The 20,600-nt window shown below is 34.3% G+C and overlaps 1 protein-coding gene across 1 annotated transcript in view; it reads left to right on the top strand.

The window, feature by feature from the left end:
• Nucleotides 1-20,600, top strand: part of RTKN2 (rhotekin 2) — a 108,534-nt gene that overhangs the window by 26,106 nt on the left and 61,828 nt on the right. Inside the window, exons 4-6 of the mRNA XM_047761933.1 lie at nt 7,276-7,329; nt 8,634-8,751; nt 11,639-11,830. Of these exons, the coding sequence (XP_047617889.1) occupies nt 7,276-7,329; nt 8,634-8,751; nt 11,639-11,830 (364 nt within the window). The remainder of the gene's footprint in view (nt 1-7,275; nt 7,330-8,633; nt 8,752-11,638; nt 11,831-20,600) is intronic.

Here is a 20,600-nt window from a genome sequence, read left to right as displayed (position 1 = left end):
TCACATTTCTCCCAAGATAGTCTAAATAGTTAATACTACCCTAATAGAAAAAGAACAGCTGTGGAAAAGAACGGTTGTGAAATGGAATGAGTCAGCAATTGTGGTCAAGCAAGAAGCAGGCCTTTTCACAGGACATCAGCCAAGTCATAATTACAAAACAATAAAGATGATCCCATTAACTCAGGAACAAAATAACAATGTCTATTAAATCAATATAACAACACAGTGTTAGGAATTCTAGGTAAAACAGTAAGAATGAAAGATGAAACTACTGAAAAGAAATAAATTGAGTCCTACTTGAAGATAATGGATTATAGACCTAGAATATCTAAGGAGAGTTACTGAAACAGTAATTGAATTAATAAAGAATTCAGTGAAAGTGGCTAGATTCAAGATAAATATACAAAAAGTGATAGCTACTCTCAAAACCAGCAATAACTTGTTACAAAATATGACAGAAAAAGATCTTCATTATGAAAATTGCAAAAATCAAAAACATTAAATACCCCAAGAATAACCTTAATAAAAATGTAAGAGCATCATGCTACTCTGCAAAGAGCATATTTTAAAGTTAACGATTCCAAAGTTAATTGGAATAATAGATTTCTAATAAAAATTTTGGAAGGGAATTTTGACAAAGTATTTCTGAAATTTACTTAAAGTAGTACAATCAGATAAGATGTTTTTGGAAGTGTATATTTCTGTTAGATGGTAAAATATAAAGTTACAATGGTGTAATAATATGGTATTGGTAATATGGAAAGTAATTGATAAATGATTCAATTAGACCCATAAAGCTTATAGCCAAGGAAAAGACACTTACTCAGAATGGCATGTGTCATAAAGACGGCATCATTAAATCACTGACTAAGAGAAGGCCTATTAGATATATGAATGGAGCTGGAACAGCTATCTTTATAAGAATATTTATATTTTCACCTCACTCAAAAATCTCACATAGATTAAATAATGATTATTATTTTTTTATGCTTATACCCACAGCATATAAAAGTTCCTGGGCCAGGGATCGAATCAGCCACAGCTGTAGCCCACAGCAGCACCAGACCCTTTAACCCACTGTGCTAGGCCAGGGATCAAATTTGCGCCTCCACAACAATCTGAGTTGCTTCAGTTAGATATTTAACCCACTGTGCCATGGCAGAAACTCCTAATAAATAATTTTTGGAAGTACAAATCATAAACAGTGTGTTTTAAATAAGAAAAATGAGCCATGGATATGAACAGATTCACTGAATCGGCAGTAAGCTTATTAACTTTTCTTGTTAATCAAGAAAATGCAAATCTAAACAATTATATCCTGTCACTTGATTATCAAATGTGTGTGTGTGTGTGTATTTAATTGAAGTATAGTTGATTAACAGTGTTAAGTTAGTTTCAGGTGTATAACAAATATATTCTTTTTCATATTCTTTTCCATTATAGGTTATTACAATATACTGAACATAGTTCCTGTGCTACACAGTAGGACCTTGTTGCTTATCTATTTTATAAATAGTAGTTTGTATCTGCTAATCCTAAACTCCTGGTTTATCCCCATCCTTACCCCTTAGGTAACCATAAGTTTGTTTTTTATGTCTATGAGTCCGTTTCCGTTTTGTAAATAAGTTCATTTGTATCATAGATTCCATGTAAAATGATGTCATATATTTGTCTTTATCTGACTTCACTTAGTATGATAATCTCTAGGTCTGTCCATGTTGTTGCAAATGGCATTATTTCATTCTTTTTTATGCCTAAGTAATATTTCATTGTGTATGTATATCACATCTTTATCCATTTATATTAATGGACATTTAGATTGCTTCCATGTCTTGGGTGTTATAAATAGTGTACTAGGAACATTCTGGTGCATGCATCTTTTTGAATTGTGATTTTCTCTGGATATGTGCCCTGGAGTGGGATTGCAGGGTCATACGATAGCTCCTTTTTAGTTTTAAAGGAACCTCCATACTATTTTCCACAGTAGCTGCAGCACTTTACATTCCCATCAGCAATGTTGAAGGGCTCCCTTTTCTTCACACCCTTTCCAGCATTCGTTATTTGCAGATTTGTATCCAGCATTTGTTATTTGTAGACTTTTTAATCATGGCCATTCTGACTGGTGTGAGATGGTACCTCATTGCAGTTTTGATTTGTATTTCTCTAATAATTAGTGGAGTTGAGCATCTTTTCATGTTCTGTCAGCAATTGATGTGTCTCCTTTGGAGAACTATCTATTAGGTCTTCTGCCTGTTTTTTGATTGGGATATTTTTTTGTTGTTGATCCATATGAGCTGTTTGTATATTTTGGAAATTAAGTCCTTGTCAGTCCCATTGTTTGCAGATATTTTCTCCCAGTCCATAGGCTGTCTTTTTGTTTTCTTGAGGATTTCCTTTGCTGTGAAAAAGCTTATAAATTTAATTAGATTACAATTGTTTATTTTTGCGTTTATTGCTGTTGCCTTGGGAGACTAACCTAAGAAAACATCACTACAATTTATGTGAGAATGTTTTGCCTATGTTCTCTTGTAGGATTTTTATGTTGTCCTGTCTTATATTTATGTCTTTAAGCCATTTTGAGTTTATTTTAGTGTATGGTGTGAGGGAGTGTTCTCACTTCATTCATTTACATGTAGCTGTCCAGCTTTCCAAACACCACTTGCTGAAGAGACTGTCTTTTCTCCATTGTATGTTCTTATCTCCCTTGTCGAAGATTAATTGAATGTAGATGTGTGAGTTTATTTCTAGGCTCTCTCTTCTGTTCCATTGATCCATCAACAGCCAGTATCACACTGTTTTGATTACTGTAGCTTTGTAGTATTGCCTGAAGTGTGGAAGAGTTATGCTTCCTGCTTTGTTCTTTTTCCTTAGGATTGCTTTGGCAATTCTTGGTCTTTTATGGTATCATACAAATTTTAGGATTATTTGTTCTAGTTCTGTGAAAAATGGCATGGGTAATTTGACAGGGATTGCATGAATCTGTGGATTGTTTTGGGTGTTATGCCCATTTTAACAATATTAATTCAATTTTTCCAATTAATGGAAATGCATTTTCCAAGAGCATGGCATATCTTTTTTTTTGGGGGTCTTTTTTTAGGGCCGCACCCATGGCATGTGGGAGTTCCCAGGCTGGGGGTTGAACCAGAGCTGTAGCCCCCAGCCTACACCACAGCGACAGCAACTTGGGATCCAAGCCATGTCTGCAACTTACTCCATAACTCATAGCAATGCTGGATCCTTCCCCACTGAGCAAGGCCAGGGATCGAACTTGTGTCCTCACGGATCCTAGCTGGGTTTGTTACTGCTGAGCTATAATGAGAACTCTTCTTTCCATTTCTTTAAATCATCTTCAGTTTCCTTTATAATGTTTTATATTTCTCAGCATATACGTCTTTCACTTCCTTGGTCAGGTTTATTCCCGTGTGTGTGTGTGTGTGTGTGTGTGTGTGTGTGTGTTTAAAATCACATTGGATGTGATTTTAAAAGAGATTGTTTTTTTTTCTTTCCCTTTCTTGATATTTCATTATTAGTATAGGGAAACAGATTTCTGTATGTCAATCTTGTATCCTGCTACCTTGTTGAATTTATCAGTTCTAATAGTTTTTGTGTGGCATCTAGGGGTTTTTATTTATATATAGTATGTCATTTGTATATAATGACGGTTTTACCTCTTCTCTTCCAATTTGGATACCTTTCATTTCTTTTTCTTGTTTGATTGCTGTGGCTAGGACTTCCAATACTACATTGAATAGAAGCATTGAAGTAGGCATCTTGGTCTTGTTCTAGATTTTTGTGAGAAAGCTTTAGACTTTTTACCATTGAGTATATGTTGGCTATAGTTTTATCATAAGTGGCTTTTATTATGTTGAGATATGTTCCTTATACTTACTTTGGTGAGTTTTTATCATGAATGGATGTTGAATTTTATCAAATGCTTTTTCTGCATCTATTGAGATGATCATGCGATTTTTGTCCTCTCTTTTGTTGATGTGGTATATGACATTGATTGGATTTTTCCATGTTGAACTATTCTTGTGACCCTGGGATGAATCCCACTTGGTCATGGTATATCATCTTTTTTATTTGTTGTTGGAATCAATTTGCTTATATTTTGTTTAGAATTTTTGCCTCTATATTCATCAACGATATTGGCCTTAATTTTCTTTTTTGGTAGTGTGCTTGTCCGGTTTTTGTATTAAAGTGATGGTGGCTTCATAGAATAATTTTGGGAGTGTTCCCTCCTTGCCAGTCTTTTAGAAGAGTTTGAGTTAAGTTCTTTGTATGTTTGGCAGAATCCCCCAGTGAAGCCATCCAATCTTGGACTTTTGTTTGCAGGGATGTTTTATTTATTAACCTGTTTGTTTACTACAGATTCTATTTCATTTTTAGTGATTGGTTTGTTCAAATTACCTATTTCTTCTTGATTCAGTTTTGGTGGACTTGTGAGTGTAGCGGGTTAATGATCCAGTTTGTCTGTGGTGTTGCCAGTTCGATCCCCATCCTGGCACAGTGGGTTAAGGATCTGGTGTTGCTGCAGCTATGGCATAGGCTGCAGCTGCGGCTTGGATTCAATCCCTGACCTGGGAACTTACATATGCTGTAGAAGTGGCTGAAAAAGGAAAAACAAACAAAACCAGTTTTGGTGGGTTTTATGTTTCTAGAAAGTCACCCACTTCTTTTAGGTTTTCCAGTTTGTTGGCATATAATTGTTTATAAGTATTCTCTTACAGTTTTTTTTTTTTGTATTTCTTCAGTTTGGTTGTTTTGTTTGAGTCCTCTGTCTTTTCTTCTTGGTGAGCCTGGCCAGAGGTTTGTCAATTTTGTTTACCCTTTCAAAAAACCAGCTCTTGGTTATATTGATTTCTTCCATTGTTTTTTCTCTCTTACTTATTTACTCTCAGATCATTATCATTTTCTTCTTTCTGCTGACTTTAGACTTGTTCTTCTTTTTCTAATTCTTGTAGGTAGTATGTTAGGTTGTTTACTTGAGATTTTTCTTGCTTTTTGAGGAAGGCCTATATTGCTATGAACTTCTTTCTTAGGACTGCTTTTGATACGTCCCATAGATTTTTGTATGGTTGTGTTTTCACAGTCAGTTAGACCCGATTGATAATTTTAGAACATTTCATCCATAAAACCCAGAGCATACATTTTTTTTTTCAAGTGAACGTGGAGCATTCTCTAGGAGACGACGTACCAGGACGCAAAACAAGCCTTAAGAAATTTAAGAGGATAGGAACTATTTGATGCATCTTTTCTGACCACTTCAGCATGAAACTAGAAATAAACCATAAAAAGGGAAATGAGAAAAAAAAAAACCCAAACCCCATGAAAACCACTATATGCAGACTACACAACATCTTACTAAAAAACTATTGGGTCAATGATGAAATCAAAGAGGAAATTGAAAAGTACTTTGAGACAAATGACAAAACATAACCATGAATTGGCAAATATATTTTTAAAATTATTATCAGTTGTGTGTAAAGGGTTTTTAGCTTGGCACATGGGGAGAGCTCCATAAGTAATATTATTATTTTTTTTTTACCAAAAGTGATAAGGCACCAGTGGGAAGAACACACATACATTCCTACCTAGTTGGGCAGGTTAGGGATGAAGGAGTAATGTAAAGCTATTCTAGAAAGGAAATTGGACACAGGCACTCAGAACCTTAGAAAGAATTCTAAACAAATAGAAATGTAGACAAAAGATTATGGGATCTAAAGGTGAAGCACAATGTAAAGGTAGCCAAATATTTATGTTCATAAAGATTTGTAATTATTTGAAAGTGGCATAATTGGATATGAAAACTGCACTTAAACTTCCTAAGTGTAGTAGGAAAGTGTCTTAGATAAGAAATTTTCCACAAGGGCTTGAGTCGTTGATACAGTTTTCATTCTGAGTAACTAAAACTAACTTTACTTTACCATTGAGATCTCTGCTGTGCTGTATTATGCTGCGATCACACATCTTAATCTTAGTAGAATCTAAATCCTTTAACTTGGAAATTAGCATAGGCATGTCAGAGGGAAATTGTTACTGCATAATGTTAACCTAATATTAAATGGAAGAATAGAGGAAACAAGAAAGGAAAAATTTTGACTGTGTCAAAGCTCTAGATTAATTTGTGGAATAAAGATCATTAACGCAATCACTTTAGAGTTTGAAGAATGTGTGATTGAAAAGAATGTGTTTAGAATATTTTCAGAATGTATGTTCTTTTTTTGACCTGAAAGAAGCAATGTATTCCTCTTTTTCACTTTTATTTTTTAAGGGAAATGTTATAGTTTGTAACATGAATATACAAAGATCTGTAAATTCTTTTGTAGACAAAGAAAGTCTTAATGGAAAGGTCTTGGGTTTTTTCGTCTAGGCTGGGTTTCTCCCAGAAACCAATAATCTTAGGCAATTCACTTAATTTTCTTCATCTTTAAAAAGTTTTCTTTCTTTCTTTCTTTCTTTCTTTCTTTCTTTCTTTCTTTCTTTCTTTCTTTCTTTCTTTCTTCTCTCTTCTTTCTCTCTTTCTCTCTTTCTCTCTTTCTCTCTTTCTCTCTTTCTCTCTTTCTCTCTTTCTCTCTTTCTCTTTCTTTCTCTTTCTTTCTCTTTTTCTTTCTTTCAAGGGCCACAGGTGCAACATATAGAAGTTTCCAGGCTAGGGGTCAAATTGGAGTTACAGCTGCCAGCCTACGCTACAACCACAGTAATGCACGATCTGAGCCATGTCTGTCACCTAGCTTGTGGCAATGCCAGATCCTTAACCCATTGAGCGGAGCCAGGGATCCATCCTGCATCTTAATGGATACCAGTTGGGTTTCCACTGAGCCACAATGGGAACACCTAAAGTTTTCATAGTGGATAAAAGTTCTAAGGGTCTTTCTACCTCTGTGATTCTATGATTTTGAAGTGTATTTAACTACATTTGCTGCTGCTGCATACCCAACATAAAAATTCAACACTGAGTTCCTCATAATTTACCTATTTCAAAAACAAATCACAAAATGAAAAAGTTTCAGCATAAGCTTATTACAGATCTTAATAACTTAGTTTCTTAAGTAATGGTAGGGTTTTTTTAAGTATATTATTTGAGTATTACAGATTTTATATTCCCAGTCTAAGCTGTTTTTAAGAGAAAATATCACTGTGTTAGAAAATTTAAATAATAAATAAATATTAGCTTTAATGGTCAGAATCCATTATGGAATTCATAGGTTTATTTCACTCTTAGCAATGAAATTTACCAAAATTATTGTCATTTCTTTTTCCCTGCTTTTATAGATATTCGTATACCACTAATGTGGAAAGACTCTGATCACTTCAGCAATAAAGAACGTATGTATAATTTTTAATTGTAATATAAATGTTTTCTTTTGTATATAGTAAATATTTGATTATTGGGAGAAAAAGTTGCTTCCACGCTGAAATAAACTGATGTCATTTGCCATAATAAGTAGCATTTTGTTGATAGGAACCAGTACAGGATGATGAGTAATAGGTAATACTCATAATACTCATAGTAATAGGGAAGGAAAATGTGGAATAAAAGGAAATGTTGAAGGAGTAAATGTAAAGGCAACATTATTTGACCAGAATTCTTGGAGAGCTTTTCTGCCTTGTTTTGTTTACCTCAGATTATTTAACAAGATGTAAGAGGGAAAGATTTTTTAGCTCCATCTAATTTTTTTTTCCCCTTTAGCATTTTATGGCTTTATTTGGTCTTAAAAAATCCATGCATTGCTTGAGTCATGGAAATTAACCTCATGTGATTTCTAGCTGTACAGCAGAAAAGATGTGACAATCCTTTATCTTTCTTGTCTGCTGTGATAGCTTTGTTCTTCATACTTTAAAAACTGAATCAGATTGAGCATAATTAGTTTTATATGAAGAATCCAAAATCAAGTTAGTATATTTGTTATTCAATTAGAAAATATAGTTTACTTTACAAAAGAATGCATGTGGGAATTAAGTACACCTTTCTGGTTACTATGCAGAATTAAGTTTTTTTGAAGAGCTACTTTTTCTCAGTAATAAGGATTTAGTCCTTTAATTACCTAATACTTTAAAAAAAAAATCATCAAATTAAAAGGCCCAGCAGCTATGGTTTTTGTGTTCATGTCTACTTTTTATTGTTTTTGTGGTTTCCTCCCTTGCCGTTAGCTTGGTGGAAAACGTTTTGCTGTTAGTGGGCCTGCTCTTAACCTCTTACAATAGAAAACTTATTTTTCTTAAATATATGTGGAAACCAAAATGACAAGGGTAATAGTATATATAGAATAATAAAGTTGCAATTAATTAAAGCTTAAAGAATTTTCTAGGAGTAAAATTTATGAGTTGGGTGCTTACTTTAGGCTGCTGAGCAGCCTATATTTTTAACTTTATTTTTTGATACTCTCTAGTTTAATTGTTGTATTCTGGTTGGGTAAGATATTAACATAGGCTGACAAAATAGTCTCTATAAAAAGTTAAAGAATCACAATGTACAGTGTATGAAAATAAAACTCTATTAGCAAATATTTAGGATTTAAAATTTTTGTTAATATTTAATTAAATTTTTTAAATTTTCAAGTAGATTGTAACATAGTGTAAGCATGATTTATCACATGGATCATTGCTTTAATGCTATTTTTCTTCTCTAGGATCACAGCGCTATGCCATTTTTTGTTTATTCAAAATGGGAGCTGAAGTTTTTGATTCTGACATGGTGATTGTAGATAAAACAATCACAGATATATGTTTTGAAAATGTAACTGTGTTGTAAGTATTTTTTAATCTTCATTGAATGAAAATAATCTAAAATTCTACTTTTTTTCAAAGAAAGACAGAACTCTTAGATTATATTTGAAGCAATAAAATCTTTAAATGTTTAAATTGACCTTGAACATTGCATTATTCAAAAGAAGCCCATTTCTGCATTTAAAATTTTCCAGTGTAAAATAAAATGGAAATCATGTAAAATTAGTGGTAAAGCTATGAATACAATGAAATTTCATTATAACATTATTTTATAGAGAGTGTATTTGAGCATAAAACAGGTCCTTATATCTCATATAGAGTATTTAGTTTCAGAAATACTAAAATAGTATAACAACTCTATAAGGTAGTCCTGAAATAATGTACTGTAGAAAAAGCACTTTAGTAAAATTTCAAGATGTTCTTTTTCTTATGGTGTTCTTCTTTCATGTACTCCAAAACAATAAAAAATTGGGTGATCCTCAGGGCTGTTTTTATTGCCCTTGCTCTTTTACAGGCTCATTTTATTGTGGTCATAATACAGAACCAGAAAGAACTCCTCAGGTAGCCATAGAAATCATTTTTAACTAACATAAGTTTTTCCTGGCCTTTTTTTCTATTGGCCTAAATCAGTGTGTGATTGTATTTCTTACAAGGTTTCAAAGACAGTATCTTTTTATCTAAATATTAAGAGCCACCTAACTATTAAAATAAAAAATATGGTTTTTTCCATCTTTAGCTGTGGAGTTATACACTTGAGATTGAAAGTACTAGTTTTGCCACTCATCTAGCATTAAAAAAACCATTGCAAACTGTGTTTTGTGGCTTCTGTCCAGTATCCCATAAGGAATTGCACAGCACAGAAAAATAAAATGCATTGTTCTGAGTTATTAGCAGTGGTGCAGGCCATAAGTTCTGTTTAATCAAAGGAATTTTTTTAGGACCCCCCCAAATACTGCCAGATGCTTACATAATTGAGACTAAAAATTAATTTGTTATTTTTCTAAATATGTTTATTTCCTGTATCAGCTATTACTAGTGCATTTTTTTTTGTCAAAATTGTCTTTTCTTCACATCACTTCAATAGTTTTTTTCTACCACAAAGACAAAAGTCTTTTTTATTTTTTCACAGAACAATGTAAGTTACTTGGACAACTCGTAGTTTATAATTTTTTAAAATTCTGTAAATATTTTAAATTGTTCTAAAAATAACTGCTTACAAATGTTCTAAATGTTGTTTTAAAATGTGCTTTTTATTATGATTGTTTTTAATAAGTATTCAATATTTATGAATATCTGGTTTTTCTCTAAATATTGACATTTGTTAGTCATTACCAGGAATACTGAATGTTTTAAAGTTGCCAGATAATAAACTATAAAAATATTTGAAAGTTATTCCTTGGATTTATTCAAACTATAGATTGGCTATTTATTTATTTATTTATTTATTGTCTTTTTGCCATTTCTAGGGCCGCTCCTGCAGCATATGGAGGTTCCCAGGCTAGGGGTCAAATCGGAGCTGTAGCCACCAGCCTACGCCAGAGCCACAGCAACGCGGGGTCCGAGCTGCATCTGCAACCTACACTACAGCTCACGGCAATGCCAGATCCTTAACCCACTGAGCAAGGCCAGGGATCGAACCCGCAACCTCATGGTTCTTAGTTGGATTCGTTAACCACTGTGCCATGACAGGAACTCCTTGATTGGCTATTTAAATCTTAAAAGGTGTGTGCTGCATTTTTAAAATCTTTGAGGCTGATGGATCTTCCTCAGCAGGCAACATCTACTGCTAATGGACCTCCTTTGCAATTTTAAGGGTATTTTATTGCTAGTAACACCACAGTCCTTTATACTGAAAGTTGTCATTATGTCTGAGAAGGAGCAAAGCCAATTGTAGCATTGCAGATTTTCTGCATATTGGTTTAATAAATGCATATTGAGTATCTTTTATGCTAGATTAAGCATACAGAGATTACAAAGACAACACTTACCCTCAAGGAGTTCATTCATGCCTTGAAGTATATTTCTTTATATTTGTTTTTTTGTTTGTTTTCTCCTATATAACCAAATAGTGAAATAAAGTTATTAGGTACAAAAGGTGGGCAGGCAGGAAGGGCACAGTGGTGAGTGGCCTATAAGTGACTCTTTATGAAAAAGACATGAAAACCAAAGGTTTAAGCAGAAGAATCTTTTGTTTCTTTTAATTTTCTTTCCTTGTTTTCAAATTTTTAGAGTAATAGTCATTTCAGGAAATCACACATACAATGTAAATACCTTCAAAGTAGCTATATTAAAAGAATGCAAAGGAGAAATAGCATTGGCAATGAAATAACCAGGGCATTTTTTTCTTTTTCATTAAGTCGTTTGCCTGTACATATTGATTAAATTAAGACTGCTGCACTTAAGAAGCTGGTAGTTCTGGAAGTTGCAGTGACTCAGGTCATTTAGATACTAAATAATCATAGGGAGATTCTGTCTCATTAATACATATTAACATAGGAGTTCCTGTTGTGGCTCAGTGGTTAACGAATCTGACTAGGAACCATGAGGTTGCGGGTTCAATCCCTGGCCTTGCTCAGTGGATTAAGGATCTGGCGTTGCCGTGAGCTGTGGTGTAGGTTGCAGATGTGGCTCGGATCCTGCGTTGCTGTGGCTCTGGTGTAGACCGGCGGCTGCAGTTCCAATTAGACCCCTAGCCTGGAAACCTCCATATGCCGCGGGAGCAGCCCTAGAAAAGGCAAAAAGACAAATATATATATATATATATGTGTGTGTATATATATATATATATATAAACATAAACCTGTTGCAGATGCTGATTTTAAATATTATGAAAACATCAGAAGATGTTATCATAATTTCATTTTCTAGTGAGTTAAATTTCTAACATTATAAATATCCTTGTTTTTAGTAATGAAGCAGGGCCAGACTTTCAGATAAAGGTGGAAGTATATAGTTGCTGTACAGAAGAATCTACTATAACAAACACACCAAAAAAACTAGCTAAGAAACTGAAGACATCTATAAGTAAAGCTACAGGGAAGAAAATAAATTCAGTGCTTCAAGAAGATCATGAAACTTGTTTGTCCTTCAGTTCTATTTCGTAAGTTTTCTAATACAATATTTATAGTGATAGAGTATAATTATGTATTTGTGACATTTTATTTTATTTTATTTATTTATTTTTTATCTTTTTGGTATTTCTTTGGGCCACTCCCACGGCTTATGGAGGTTCCCAGGCTAGGGGTTGAATCGGAGCTGTAGCCCCCGGCCTACGCCAGAGCCACAGCAACGCAGGATCTGAGCCGCGTCTGCAACCTACACCACAGCTCACGGCAATGCCGGATTGTTAACCCACTGAGCAAGGCCAGGGACCGAACCCGCAACCTCATGGTTCCTAGTCGGGTTCGTTAACCACTGCGCCACGACGGGAACTCCCTATTTGTGACGTTTTAAAGTATTATAAGTGGAGTATATGTTTACATTTTAAATGGAAAAAAATGTCCTGAAACAGAAACAAAACTTGGTTGTCTGACATTTACTCAGCTGAGGTATCCTTAATACCTTCCTTTGAAAGTAGAAAATTGAGTGTCAGTGTGTTTTTAGTGATTTGAAATTCCAGTTTCTAGCAGAAGATGAAATGTTTTCCTTGAAAAGGGACATCTGTATGTCAAAGGATTGCTACATATCATTCTACTAATTGGATTTCTACATATGTTTCATGCTTTAGTCTTAACAGATTTTGTAAAATATTTTATCTCTATAACAAAGCCACATTACCATTATCACACCTAACACAATAAAAAATAAATCCTTAATATCATCTGATATTCAGTCTGTGTTCAAATTGCCCCAATTCTGAAGAAGTTCTCTTGTGATTTGTACAAATCAGTATCCAAATGACGTCTACAACATTGCCTTTAAGTGAGTCTTTGAAGTTTCTTTTCACCTCTAACAATTTCCCTCCCACTCTGTTCCTTGCCATTATTTATTGAGGAGGCTAGATCTTGTAGAATTTCCTGTGTTTTGAAATTTATTTGATTACATCTCTGTGGTCTTTTTGATATCTTTTTGTGTCCCCTGTGTTTCCTACAAGTTGTAGTTAGATCTAGAGGACTGATTAGTCTCAGGTTCTCTTTTAGGGCAATAGTACTTCATATTGGTTATGTGTACTCCCATGTATCCCCCTTAGGGGATCTTGTCTCACTTCTAGTCATATTAAAGCTGATCAGTGGGCAGAACACTGTAAACCAGCTATAATAGAAAAAAATAAAAATCATTATTAAAAAATCATTATTAAAAAATCACCATGCTGTACAGTAGAAAATTGACAGAACACTGAAAACCAGCTATAATGAAAAAAAATTAAAGTCATTTTATATATATATATATATATATATATATAAAGTTGATCAGTGGGTTCAGGTGTTGTTAACTTGATCCATCCATTATAGAGATCCCTATCAATCATTTAAAATCTAATGATTTTAGCAGCAATTGCTGATCATTCATTATTTCATTAGAGATTATGATTTGGTGACTATTTCTCGTGCATTTGTTTATTTTTTAAGGCTGCACCTGTGGCTTGGGCCAGGGATTCAATCTGAGCCATAGCTGTGACCTATACAGCAGCTGCAGCAATGCTGGATCCTTAACCTGCTGTACCATAGCGGGAACTCCTGTCCTGCATTTATTTTTAAACCTGGAATTCTCTCAAAGAAGAGAACTCTCTGGATATAAATACAAAAAAAAAAATTCAGTGGAGGAAAAAAACACTTGATTCTTTTATTTACCCACCTTTAGAATAGTAAGTTGTTATCTTAGCAACTATGGAGATGATCAATGTTTTGTTTTATTTGAACTCTTAAATTTTTATATATTTGTGTTTCAATCTGTTATAGTTATTATCCTCTTTGAAGCCAAAATGTTCCATCTTTGATCAATGGGAAACCTTTAAGCGACTCTGCATCCTTTTAACAACCTAATCTCTGATAGCTTCTTTGCTTTCTGACTAAGAAACATCCCACATTCTTCTGCCAACTTGGAAGCACCATCTCTTTAAGGAGCTCTGGTTTCTTTCAGATATTTTCTTTAAACATTGTATTTGTTACTTTACAAGTAGCTTTATCTTGATGTTTCTTGGGAAAACTGTTGTATAGGCTGCATTCCTAGAACTTCTTTGTGTGTCTTTGTAGAGTTGACTCTTCAGCATGTCACTACTTTAACTGTACTTACAGACAGCAGAATATTTTAGGTGTAAATCCTGGAAATGTCAATCACCAAAACTTAACTAAATAACTCTTTTCATGCCAGATATGTTACATGTGAAAAATGCCTTGGGACTCTTAACATTGTGGCTTTCAATTTGTTTTGATTGAGACCCACACTAAGAAATACATTTTATGTCATGACTGAATGCATAGCAGCATAAGCAGACAGATTTTATGAAGCAATACTTAGCCCTTGCTATTTATGATATAGCTACTAGACTTTATTTTACTTTTAGTTTTTTTTAATACCTCTTATGAATCATTAAATTGATTTCATGATTCTTGAATGGGTTCCATCCACCAAAAAAGTCATAGAAGATGTAAGTCTTTCCTAATCAAAAGGGAGGCAGAGAGGGATCCTTTAATTTTCTTCCTTTAGAATTAAGGTCAATTTAGTTTGGGGTTAGTATACAAACAATTAGTACATTTAGAATGGACAGGAGCTCCCATCGTGGCTCAGTGGTTAGTAAACCCGACTAGCATACATGAGGATGCAGGTTTGATCCTTGGCCTCCCTCAGTGGGTTAAGGATCCGGCATTGCCTTGAGCTGTGGTGTAGGTTGCAGACGCGGCTTGAATCCCACGTAGCTGTGGCTGTGGTGTAGGCCGGTGGCTACAGCTCTGATTGGACCCCTAGCCTGGGAACCTCCATATTCTGCGGGTATGGCCATGAAAAGGCCAAAAAAAAAAAAAAAGACAAGCAGTGAGGTCATGCTGTACAGCACAGGGAACTATATATCTAATCACTTGAGATAGAACACAATAAAAGATAAGATGAAAACAAGAATGTATATATATGTATAAGTGAGTCCCTGCTATACAGAAGAAATTGACAGAATACTATGAATCAATTATAATAAAAATAAAAAGAAATAACAGAAAAAGAATTAAGGTTGTCTTAAAATTTTTCCAGCTTAAGATTATGTCAAGTATTTGCTGGGAAATGCTTTAATTCAGCTATAAGGTAGTGGAAGTATATCTTTGCGATGGTTAAATGAAAAATTATGTTTCAGTTTTGAAACATAGATTTTAGAACTCAAACCTTGGAGATAATCACAAAGTTCAGTACTTTTAAATGTTTTTAAGCAGCAAAATTTTGATTAAAAAAAAAAAAAAAACAGTAGTGTCCTGGACAAGTTATATTATTTCCTGGGCCTCACTTTTTTTATATGAAAGGTAATCATTTATTTTTAGAAGACTCTTTCAGAGACATTTTAGGATTTTAGACACCTTTGTAAAATGTAAAAACAATCACTGGGCTTTTCTCAAACAGTTTAAAACTTCATTATTTGTCAAGGAATACTTAATTTTTTATCCTGTCATTTATTATTTGTGTGAACTTGGACAGGTTAATTTACTTTCTGGGTTTTTATTTTTCCCTCTGTAAAGGGAATAATAATAATAATAATAATGTCATAATATCTAACTCCTTAGGATCATTATGAGATCCAAAAAGATAATTCATGCTGGATCCTTAACCCACTGAGTGTGGCCAGGGATTGAACCCACATCCTCATGAATACTAGTTGGGTTCCTAACTTGCTGAGCCACAACCCACGTGTGGCCCTAAAAAGAAAAAAAAAAGATAGTTCATGAACTTGGTATGTAGTAAATAAGTATTTACTAAATGTAGCTCTTACAATTATTGTTACTATTTTTACTGTTCCAAGACCAGTGCTTTTTCTGAAATTTTTTTTAAATTGATGCTGAAACATTGCAATTTAGAAACTCTTATAGATTGTAAAATAGAGACAGATATTTTAAAATTTAAAACAAAAGTTTGTAATTTCATAGAAGATAATCTAAGTGGGGATGTTAGTACTTGTGTTTCATCCATACTCCTCTTCAAAGCTTAGAGGTGTTTTTGAGACTAACATTATTGCTATTAAGTTCTTTCTAATAGAGGCTGACATATTTGTCTTGAAGTGTACATTCTCCTATTTAAATTAGTCATTCTGTTTGGCATTTTCTTTATTGGCATTTCCCATGAAACTTGCATGCCATTTGCTTATTTATACCATTATCATTGGTGAAAAGATAGTATAAAACCTTTTACAACATTTCACCAAATTATATTCTTCTAATACCAGCATTCTTTTGAGTTTCTGGTGTGAATGCCAAGTACTTGGTTAATTTCATAGCCCAGGACTGCTCTTATCTGATACTTCCTTAACTGACCACTTGATAGGAATTTGAGAATAGCATTAGTAATCAGAACGCATGACAATCAATTTTGTTTCTTGAAAAGTAATCAAGTTCAATGAGAATATTCCTAATATAGCTTTTAATTTTTAACCAAAAGGAGCAAAATATCTCTTCTTCAGATATTTTGGCATGTGACCAATATGGCATGTGACCAAATATAGCTGTTCTTCCTGACAAAAGACTACCATTTAAACTAGTCATTTATTTTTTTTGTAACATTTTTGGAACCCCTGCTCCATCAAGTGTTACAACAGTTTGCCTATTTGTTAAAAAAATGTAGCTGATTAAACTTTTGGGAACTCAATATTAGGGTTGGCTAAAAGGATTGAGGGTAATGTTTTAGTAAGAAAATGTTATCCTGACAAGAATGTTTTAAAAGTGAGATCATTGTTGATTTTGGAAGCATTGACATTGTAATTAGTCATGGTTTAAAAATGAAGTAACTTGAAATATCATAAAGTATTGTTTGATCTGAAAGAAGACAGTGAACATTTTTGGTAATTTTTAGCATGATCCCTGGTGTGATTCATTTGTTCATTTTATTTGTGGAATTTAGTTTACTGAAATTCTTTTAACTAGATTTTCCCAGTGCTTCTAATAACTGAATTAACTATTTTATGCTCCATGAGAACCATTTAGTACACTACACTTCATTTTATAAAAATATACATAATTTTAAAGTTTATCTTGTGAAAATGAGTAAAATTGAGATGATTATTTACTGGACAAAAAGTTATGTTAACTTAAAAAAATAAGGCACTATATTACATTTTAAATGAGATCGAAGTTGCAAAACAAATACTGTTTTCCAGAATAAGTGGTTTATTTGTTGTGAGGAAAATCATCTTAACAGTAGTGTGGAAGATGATGCAGTGTTCAAACATAACAAGGGAATTACTTAGCTATTGGGTATAATTTTATTTATTCATTCATGTGGTTATCCTAGAAATGATTATTCAGCAGTTATATCATGTGGTACATTGGATTTAAAAGTTAATTAGTCATGTTTCCTGCACTTAAAATTCTTGTAGTATCTGAAGTACCTGAATCTGAAGTACCTTAATTCATCTATTTCTTAGTGAAGTATAAAGGTAGTACATATTTTACAGTAGAATTCTGTTTCCAGTATGCTACTTGCTAGCTATAGACAAGTCAATTATATTCTCTTAACTTCAGTTTCATAATTTGGAAATACAGACCAAAATATCTGCCCTGCCTATCTCAAGTAGTTATTGTGAACCTTTAAAGATAGTGCTTGTCAAAGTGCCTTAAACTGCATGTAGGTAGACGTTGTGTTATAATGCTTTGCATTTCTCTGACTTTTAGGGTAGGTTTTTCTCCTACCACTACTTAACAAATTCTGGTACATTTTATCTTTTCATTACAAAAGTAACATAAACTTGAGAAATAAAATCTAGAAGAGAAAATAATTTATTCATAGTTCACTCTAAATCAAATATTTTTTTATAATTTTGAACTGATGTTTTTCCTCCAGGTTTTAAAATACCTAGCTTTGGGAGATAGTCATATTACATGATTCGTATATAGATTTTTTTTTCTTTAGTTATTATAGAATCTTCATGTGATCATTTTAATGACCCCCAGCAACTGGCTCTATCATAGTTTAACTATTCTCAGGGGAGCTTATCAATAACTTTTTTTGTATTGTTATCCTAAGATGTGTCTTTTGGGAGTTCCTGTTGTGGCACAGCAGAAACAAATCCAATTAGGAACCATGAGAATGCGGGTTCGATCCCTGCCCTTGCTGAGTGGGTTAAGGAACAGGCTTCGCCGTGAGCTGTGGTGTAGGTTGCAGATGCGGCTTGGATCCCAGTGTTCCTGTGGCGGTGGTATAGGCCGGCAGCTGTAGCTCCAATTTGACCCCTAGCCTAAGAACCTCCATGTGCTGTGGGTGTGGCCCTAAAAAACAAAAAAATAAAAATAAATGAGATATGTATTTTATTGGAAATAGAAGCAAATGTCTTACATGTTTACCTGAAAGTAGTTGAGGATAAGATGTCACGATTATTTTCTTTTTTTTCTTTTTTTAGGGCCACACCTGTGGCATATAGAAGTTCCTGGGCCATGGGTTGAATTGGAGTTGCAGCTGCTGGCCTACACCGCAGGCATAGCAACACAGATCTGAGCCACGTCTGTGACCTACACCACAGCTCATGGCAATGCCTGATCCTTAACCCACTGAGCGAGGCCAGGGATTGAACCCACATCATCATGGATACTTGTGTCCCACTGAGACACAATGGAAACTCCTCACAATTACTTATTAAGGCCTGAGAAAAAGATTAAATATATACTTGGGTCATCACGTAATGTTAGCTTGTACTGCTACGCAGGTTGCCACATCTCCAGTGCACTCAGTACAAATGCACAGCATATAACAAACTACTTCCTGTGCACGCTAAGCAGTATTCCTTATTCTTCTGTGTGTGAAATGATGCTGTTCCTGAAGTGAAGAATACGTAAATGTTTTTAGTGGTCAGTGAGAATAAATTACATCACTCCTAAAAATAGAACACAGAAGTATCTTCATTCTCTCTCTTTCCTACTCCCTGCCTCTCACCATGTCATGTTTTTTCTTCTTTTCTTTCTTTCTCTTTTATCTTTCTTTCTTTCTTTCCTTTCTTCTTTCTCTTCTTTCTTCCTTATGTCTTTCTTCTTTCTTCTTCCGTCCTGCCGTCCTTCCTTCCTTCCTTCCTTTCCTTCCTTCTTTCCTTCTTTCCTTCGTTCCTTCCTTCCTTCTTCCTTCCTTCTTTTCCTTCCGGTCATACGTAAGCTCCTTTTTTAGTTTTAAGGAAAACTCCATACTATTTCCACAGTAGCTGCAGCACTTACATTCCCATCCGGCAATGTTGAAGGCTCCCTTTTCTTCACACCCTTTCCCCGCAGTCGTTATTTGCAAGATTTGTATCCAGCATTTGTTATTGTAGACTTTTTAATCATGGCCATTCCTGACTGGTGTGAGATGGTACCTCATTTTGCAGTTTTTTTGTATTTCTCTAATAATTAGTGGAGTTGAGCATCTTTCATTTTCTGTCCAGCAATTGATGTGTCTCCTTTGGAGAACTATCTATTAGGTCTTCGGCCGTTTTTGCTTGGGCATATTTTTTTGTTGTGATCCTATAGCTTTTGTTAATGTTGAATTAAGTCCTGTTCAGTCCCTTGTTTGCAGATATTTTCTCCCAGTCCATAGGCTTCTTTTTGTTTTCTTGAGGATTTCCTTTGCTGTGAAAAAGGCTTATAATTTATTAGATTCAATTGTTAGTTTTGCGTTTATTGCGTGTTGCCTTGGGAGACTGCACCTAAGAAAACTACTACAATTTATGTTGACTGTTTTGCCTATTTCCTCTGTAGGATTTTTATGTTGTCCGTCTGTATGTTGATGTCCTTTAAGCATTTTGAGTTTATTTTAGGTATGGGTGAGGGTAGTGGTTCCACTCATTCATTTACTGTGCTGTCCAGCTCTTCCAAACCCCACTTGCTGGACGAGACGGTCTCGTTTCTCCATGTATGTTTCTTACTCCCTTGTCCGAAGATATTGAATGTAGATGTGTGAGTTTCTATTTCTGGGCTCCTCTCGTTCGTGTCCATTGATCCTCAACGCGCATATCACACGGTTTGATTACTGTATGCTTTGTAGTAATTCCTAAGTTGGAAAGAAGTTTATGCTTCCTGCTTTGTTCTTTTCCTTAGGATGTCTTTGGCATTCTTGGTCTTTTATGGTATCAATACAAATTTTAAGGATTATTTTGTTCTAGTTCTGGACAAATGCATGGGTCATATTGACAGGGATTGCATGAATCTGTGGATTGTTTTGGGGTGTTTGCCCTTTTAACAATATTAATTCAATTTTTCCAATTAATGGAAATGCCATGTTTCCAGAGCTGTCGATCTTTTTTTTTTGGGGGTCTTTTTTAGGGCCGCACCCCATGGCATGTGGGAGTTCCCAGGCCTTGGTGGGTTGAAACCAGAGCTTAAGCCCCCGCCACCCACAGCGACAGCACTTTTGGGATACCAGCCATTCTGCACTTACCTCTCAACTCATAGCAATGCTGGATCCTTCCCACCTGAGCACAGCCAGGGATCGAACTTGTGTCCTCCGGATCCTAGCTGGGTTGTTTACTGCTGAGGCTATATGAGAACTCTTCTTTTCCATTTCTTAAATCATCTTCAGTTTCCTTTTATAAATGTTTTATTTCTCCGCAATATACTCTTGATCACTTCCTGGTCAGGTTTATTCCCGTGTGTGTGTGTTTGTGTGTGTGTGTGTTTAAATCACATTGTGGTGATTTTAAAAGAGATTTTTTTTTTTTTTCTTTCCCTTTCTTGATATTTCATTATTAGTATAGGGAAACAGATTTCTCGTATTCAATCTTGGAA

Source organism: Phacochoerus africanus, chromosome 15 (assembly GCF_016906955.1).
Source record: "Phacochoerus africanus isolate WHEZ1 chromosome 15, ROS_Pafr_v1, whole genome shotgun sequence".
NCBI classification, from domain to species: Eukaryota; Metazoa; Chordata; class Mammalia; order Artiodactyla; family Suidae; genus Phacochoerus; species Phacochoerus africanus.
Note: the sequence above shows the minus strand (reverse complement) of the source record. Positions and strands in the feature narration are given on the sequence as shown.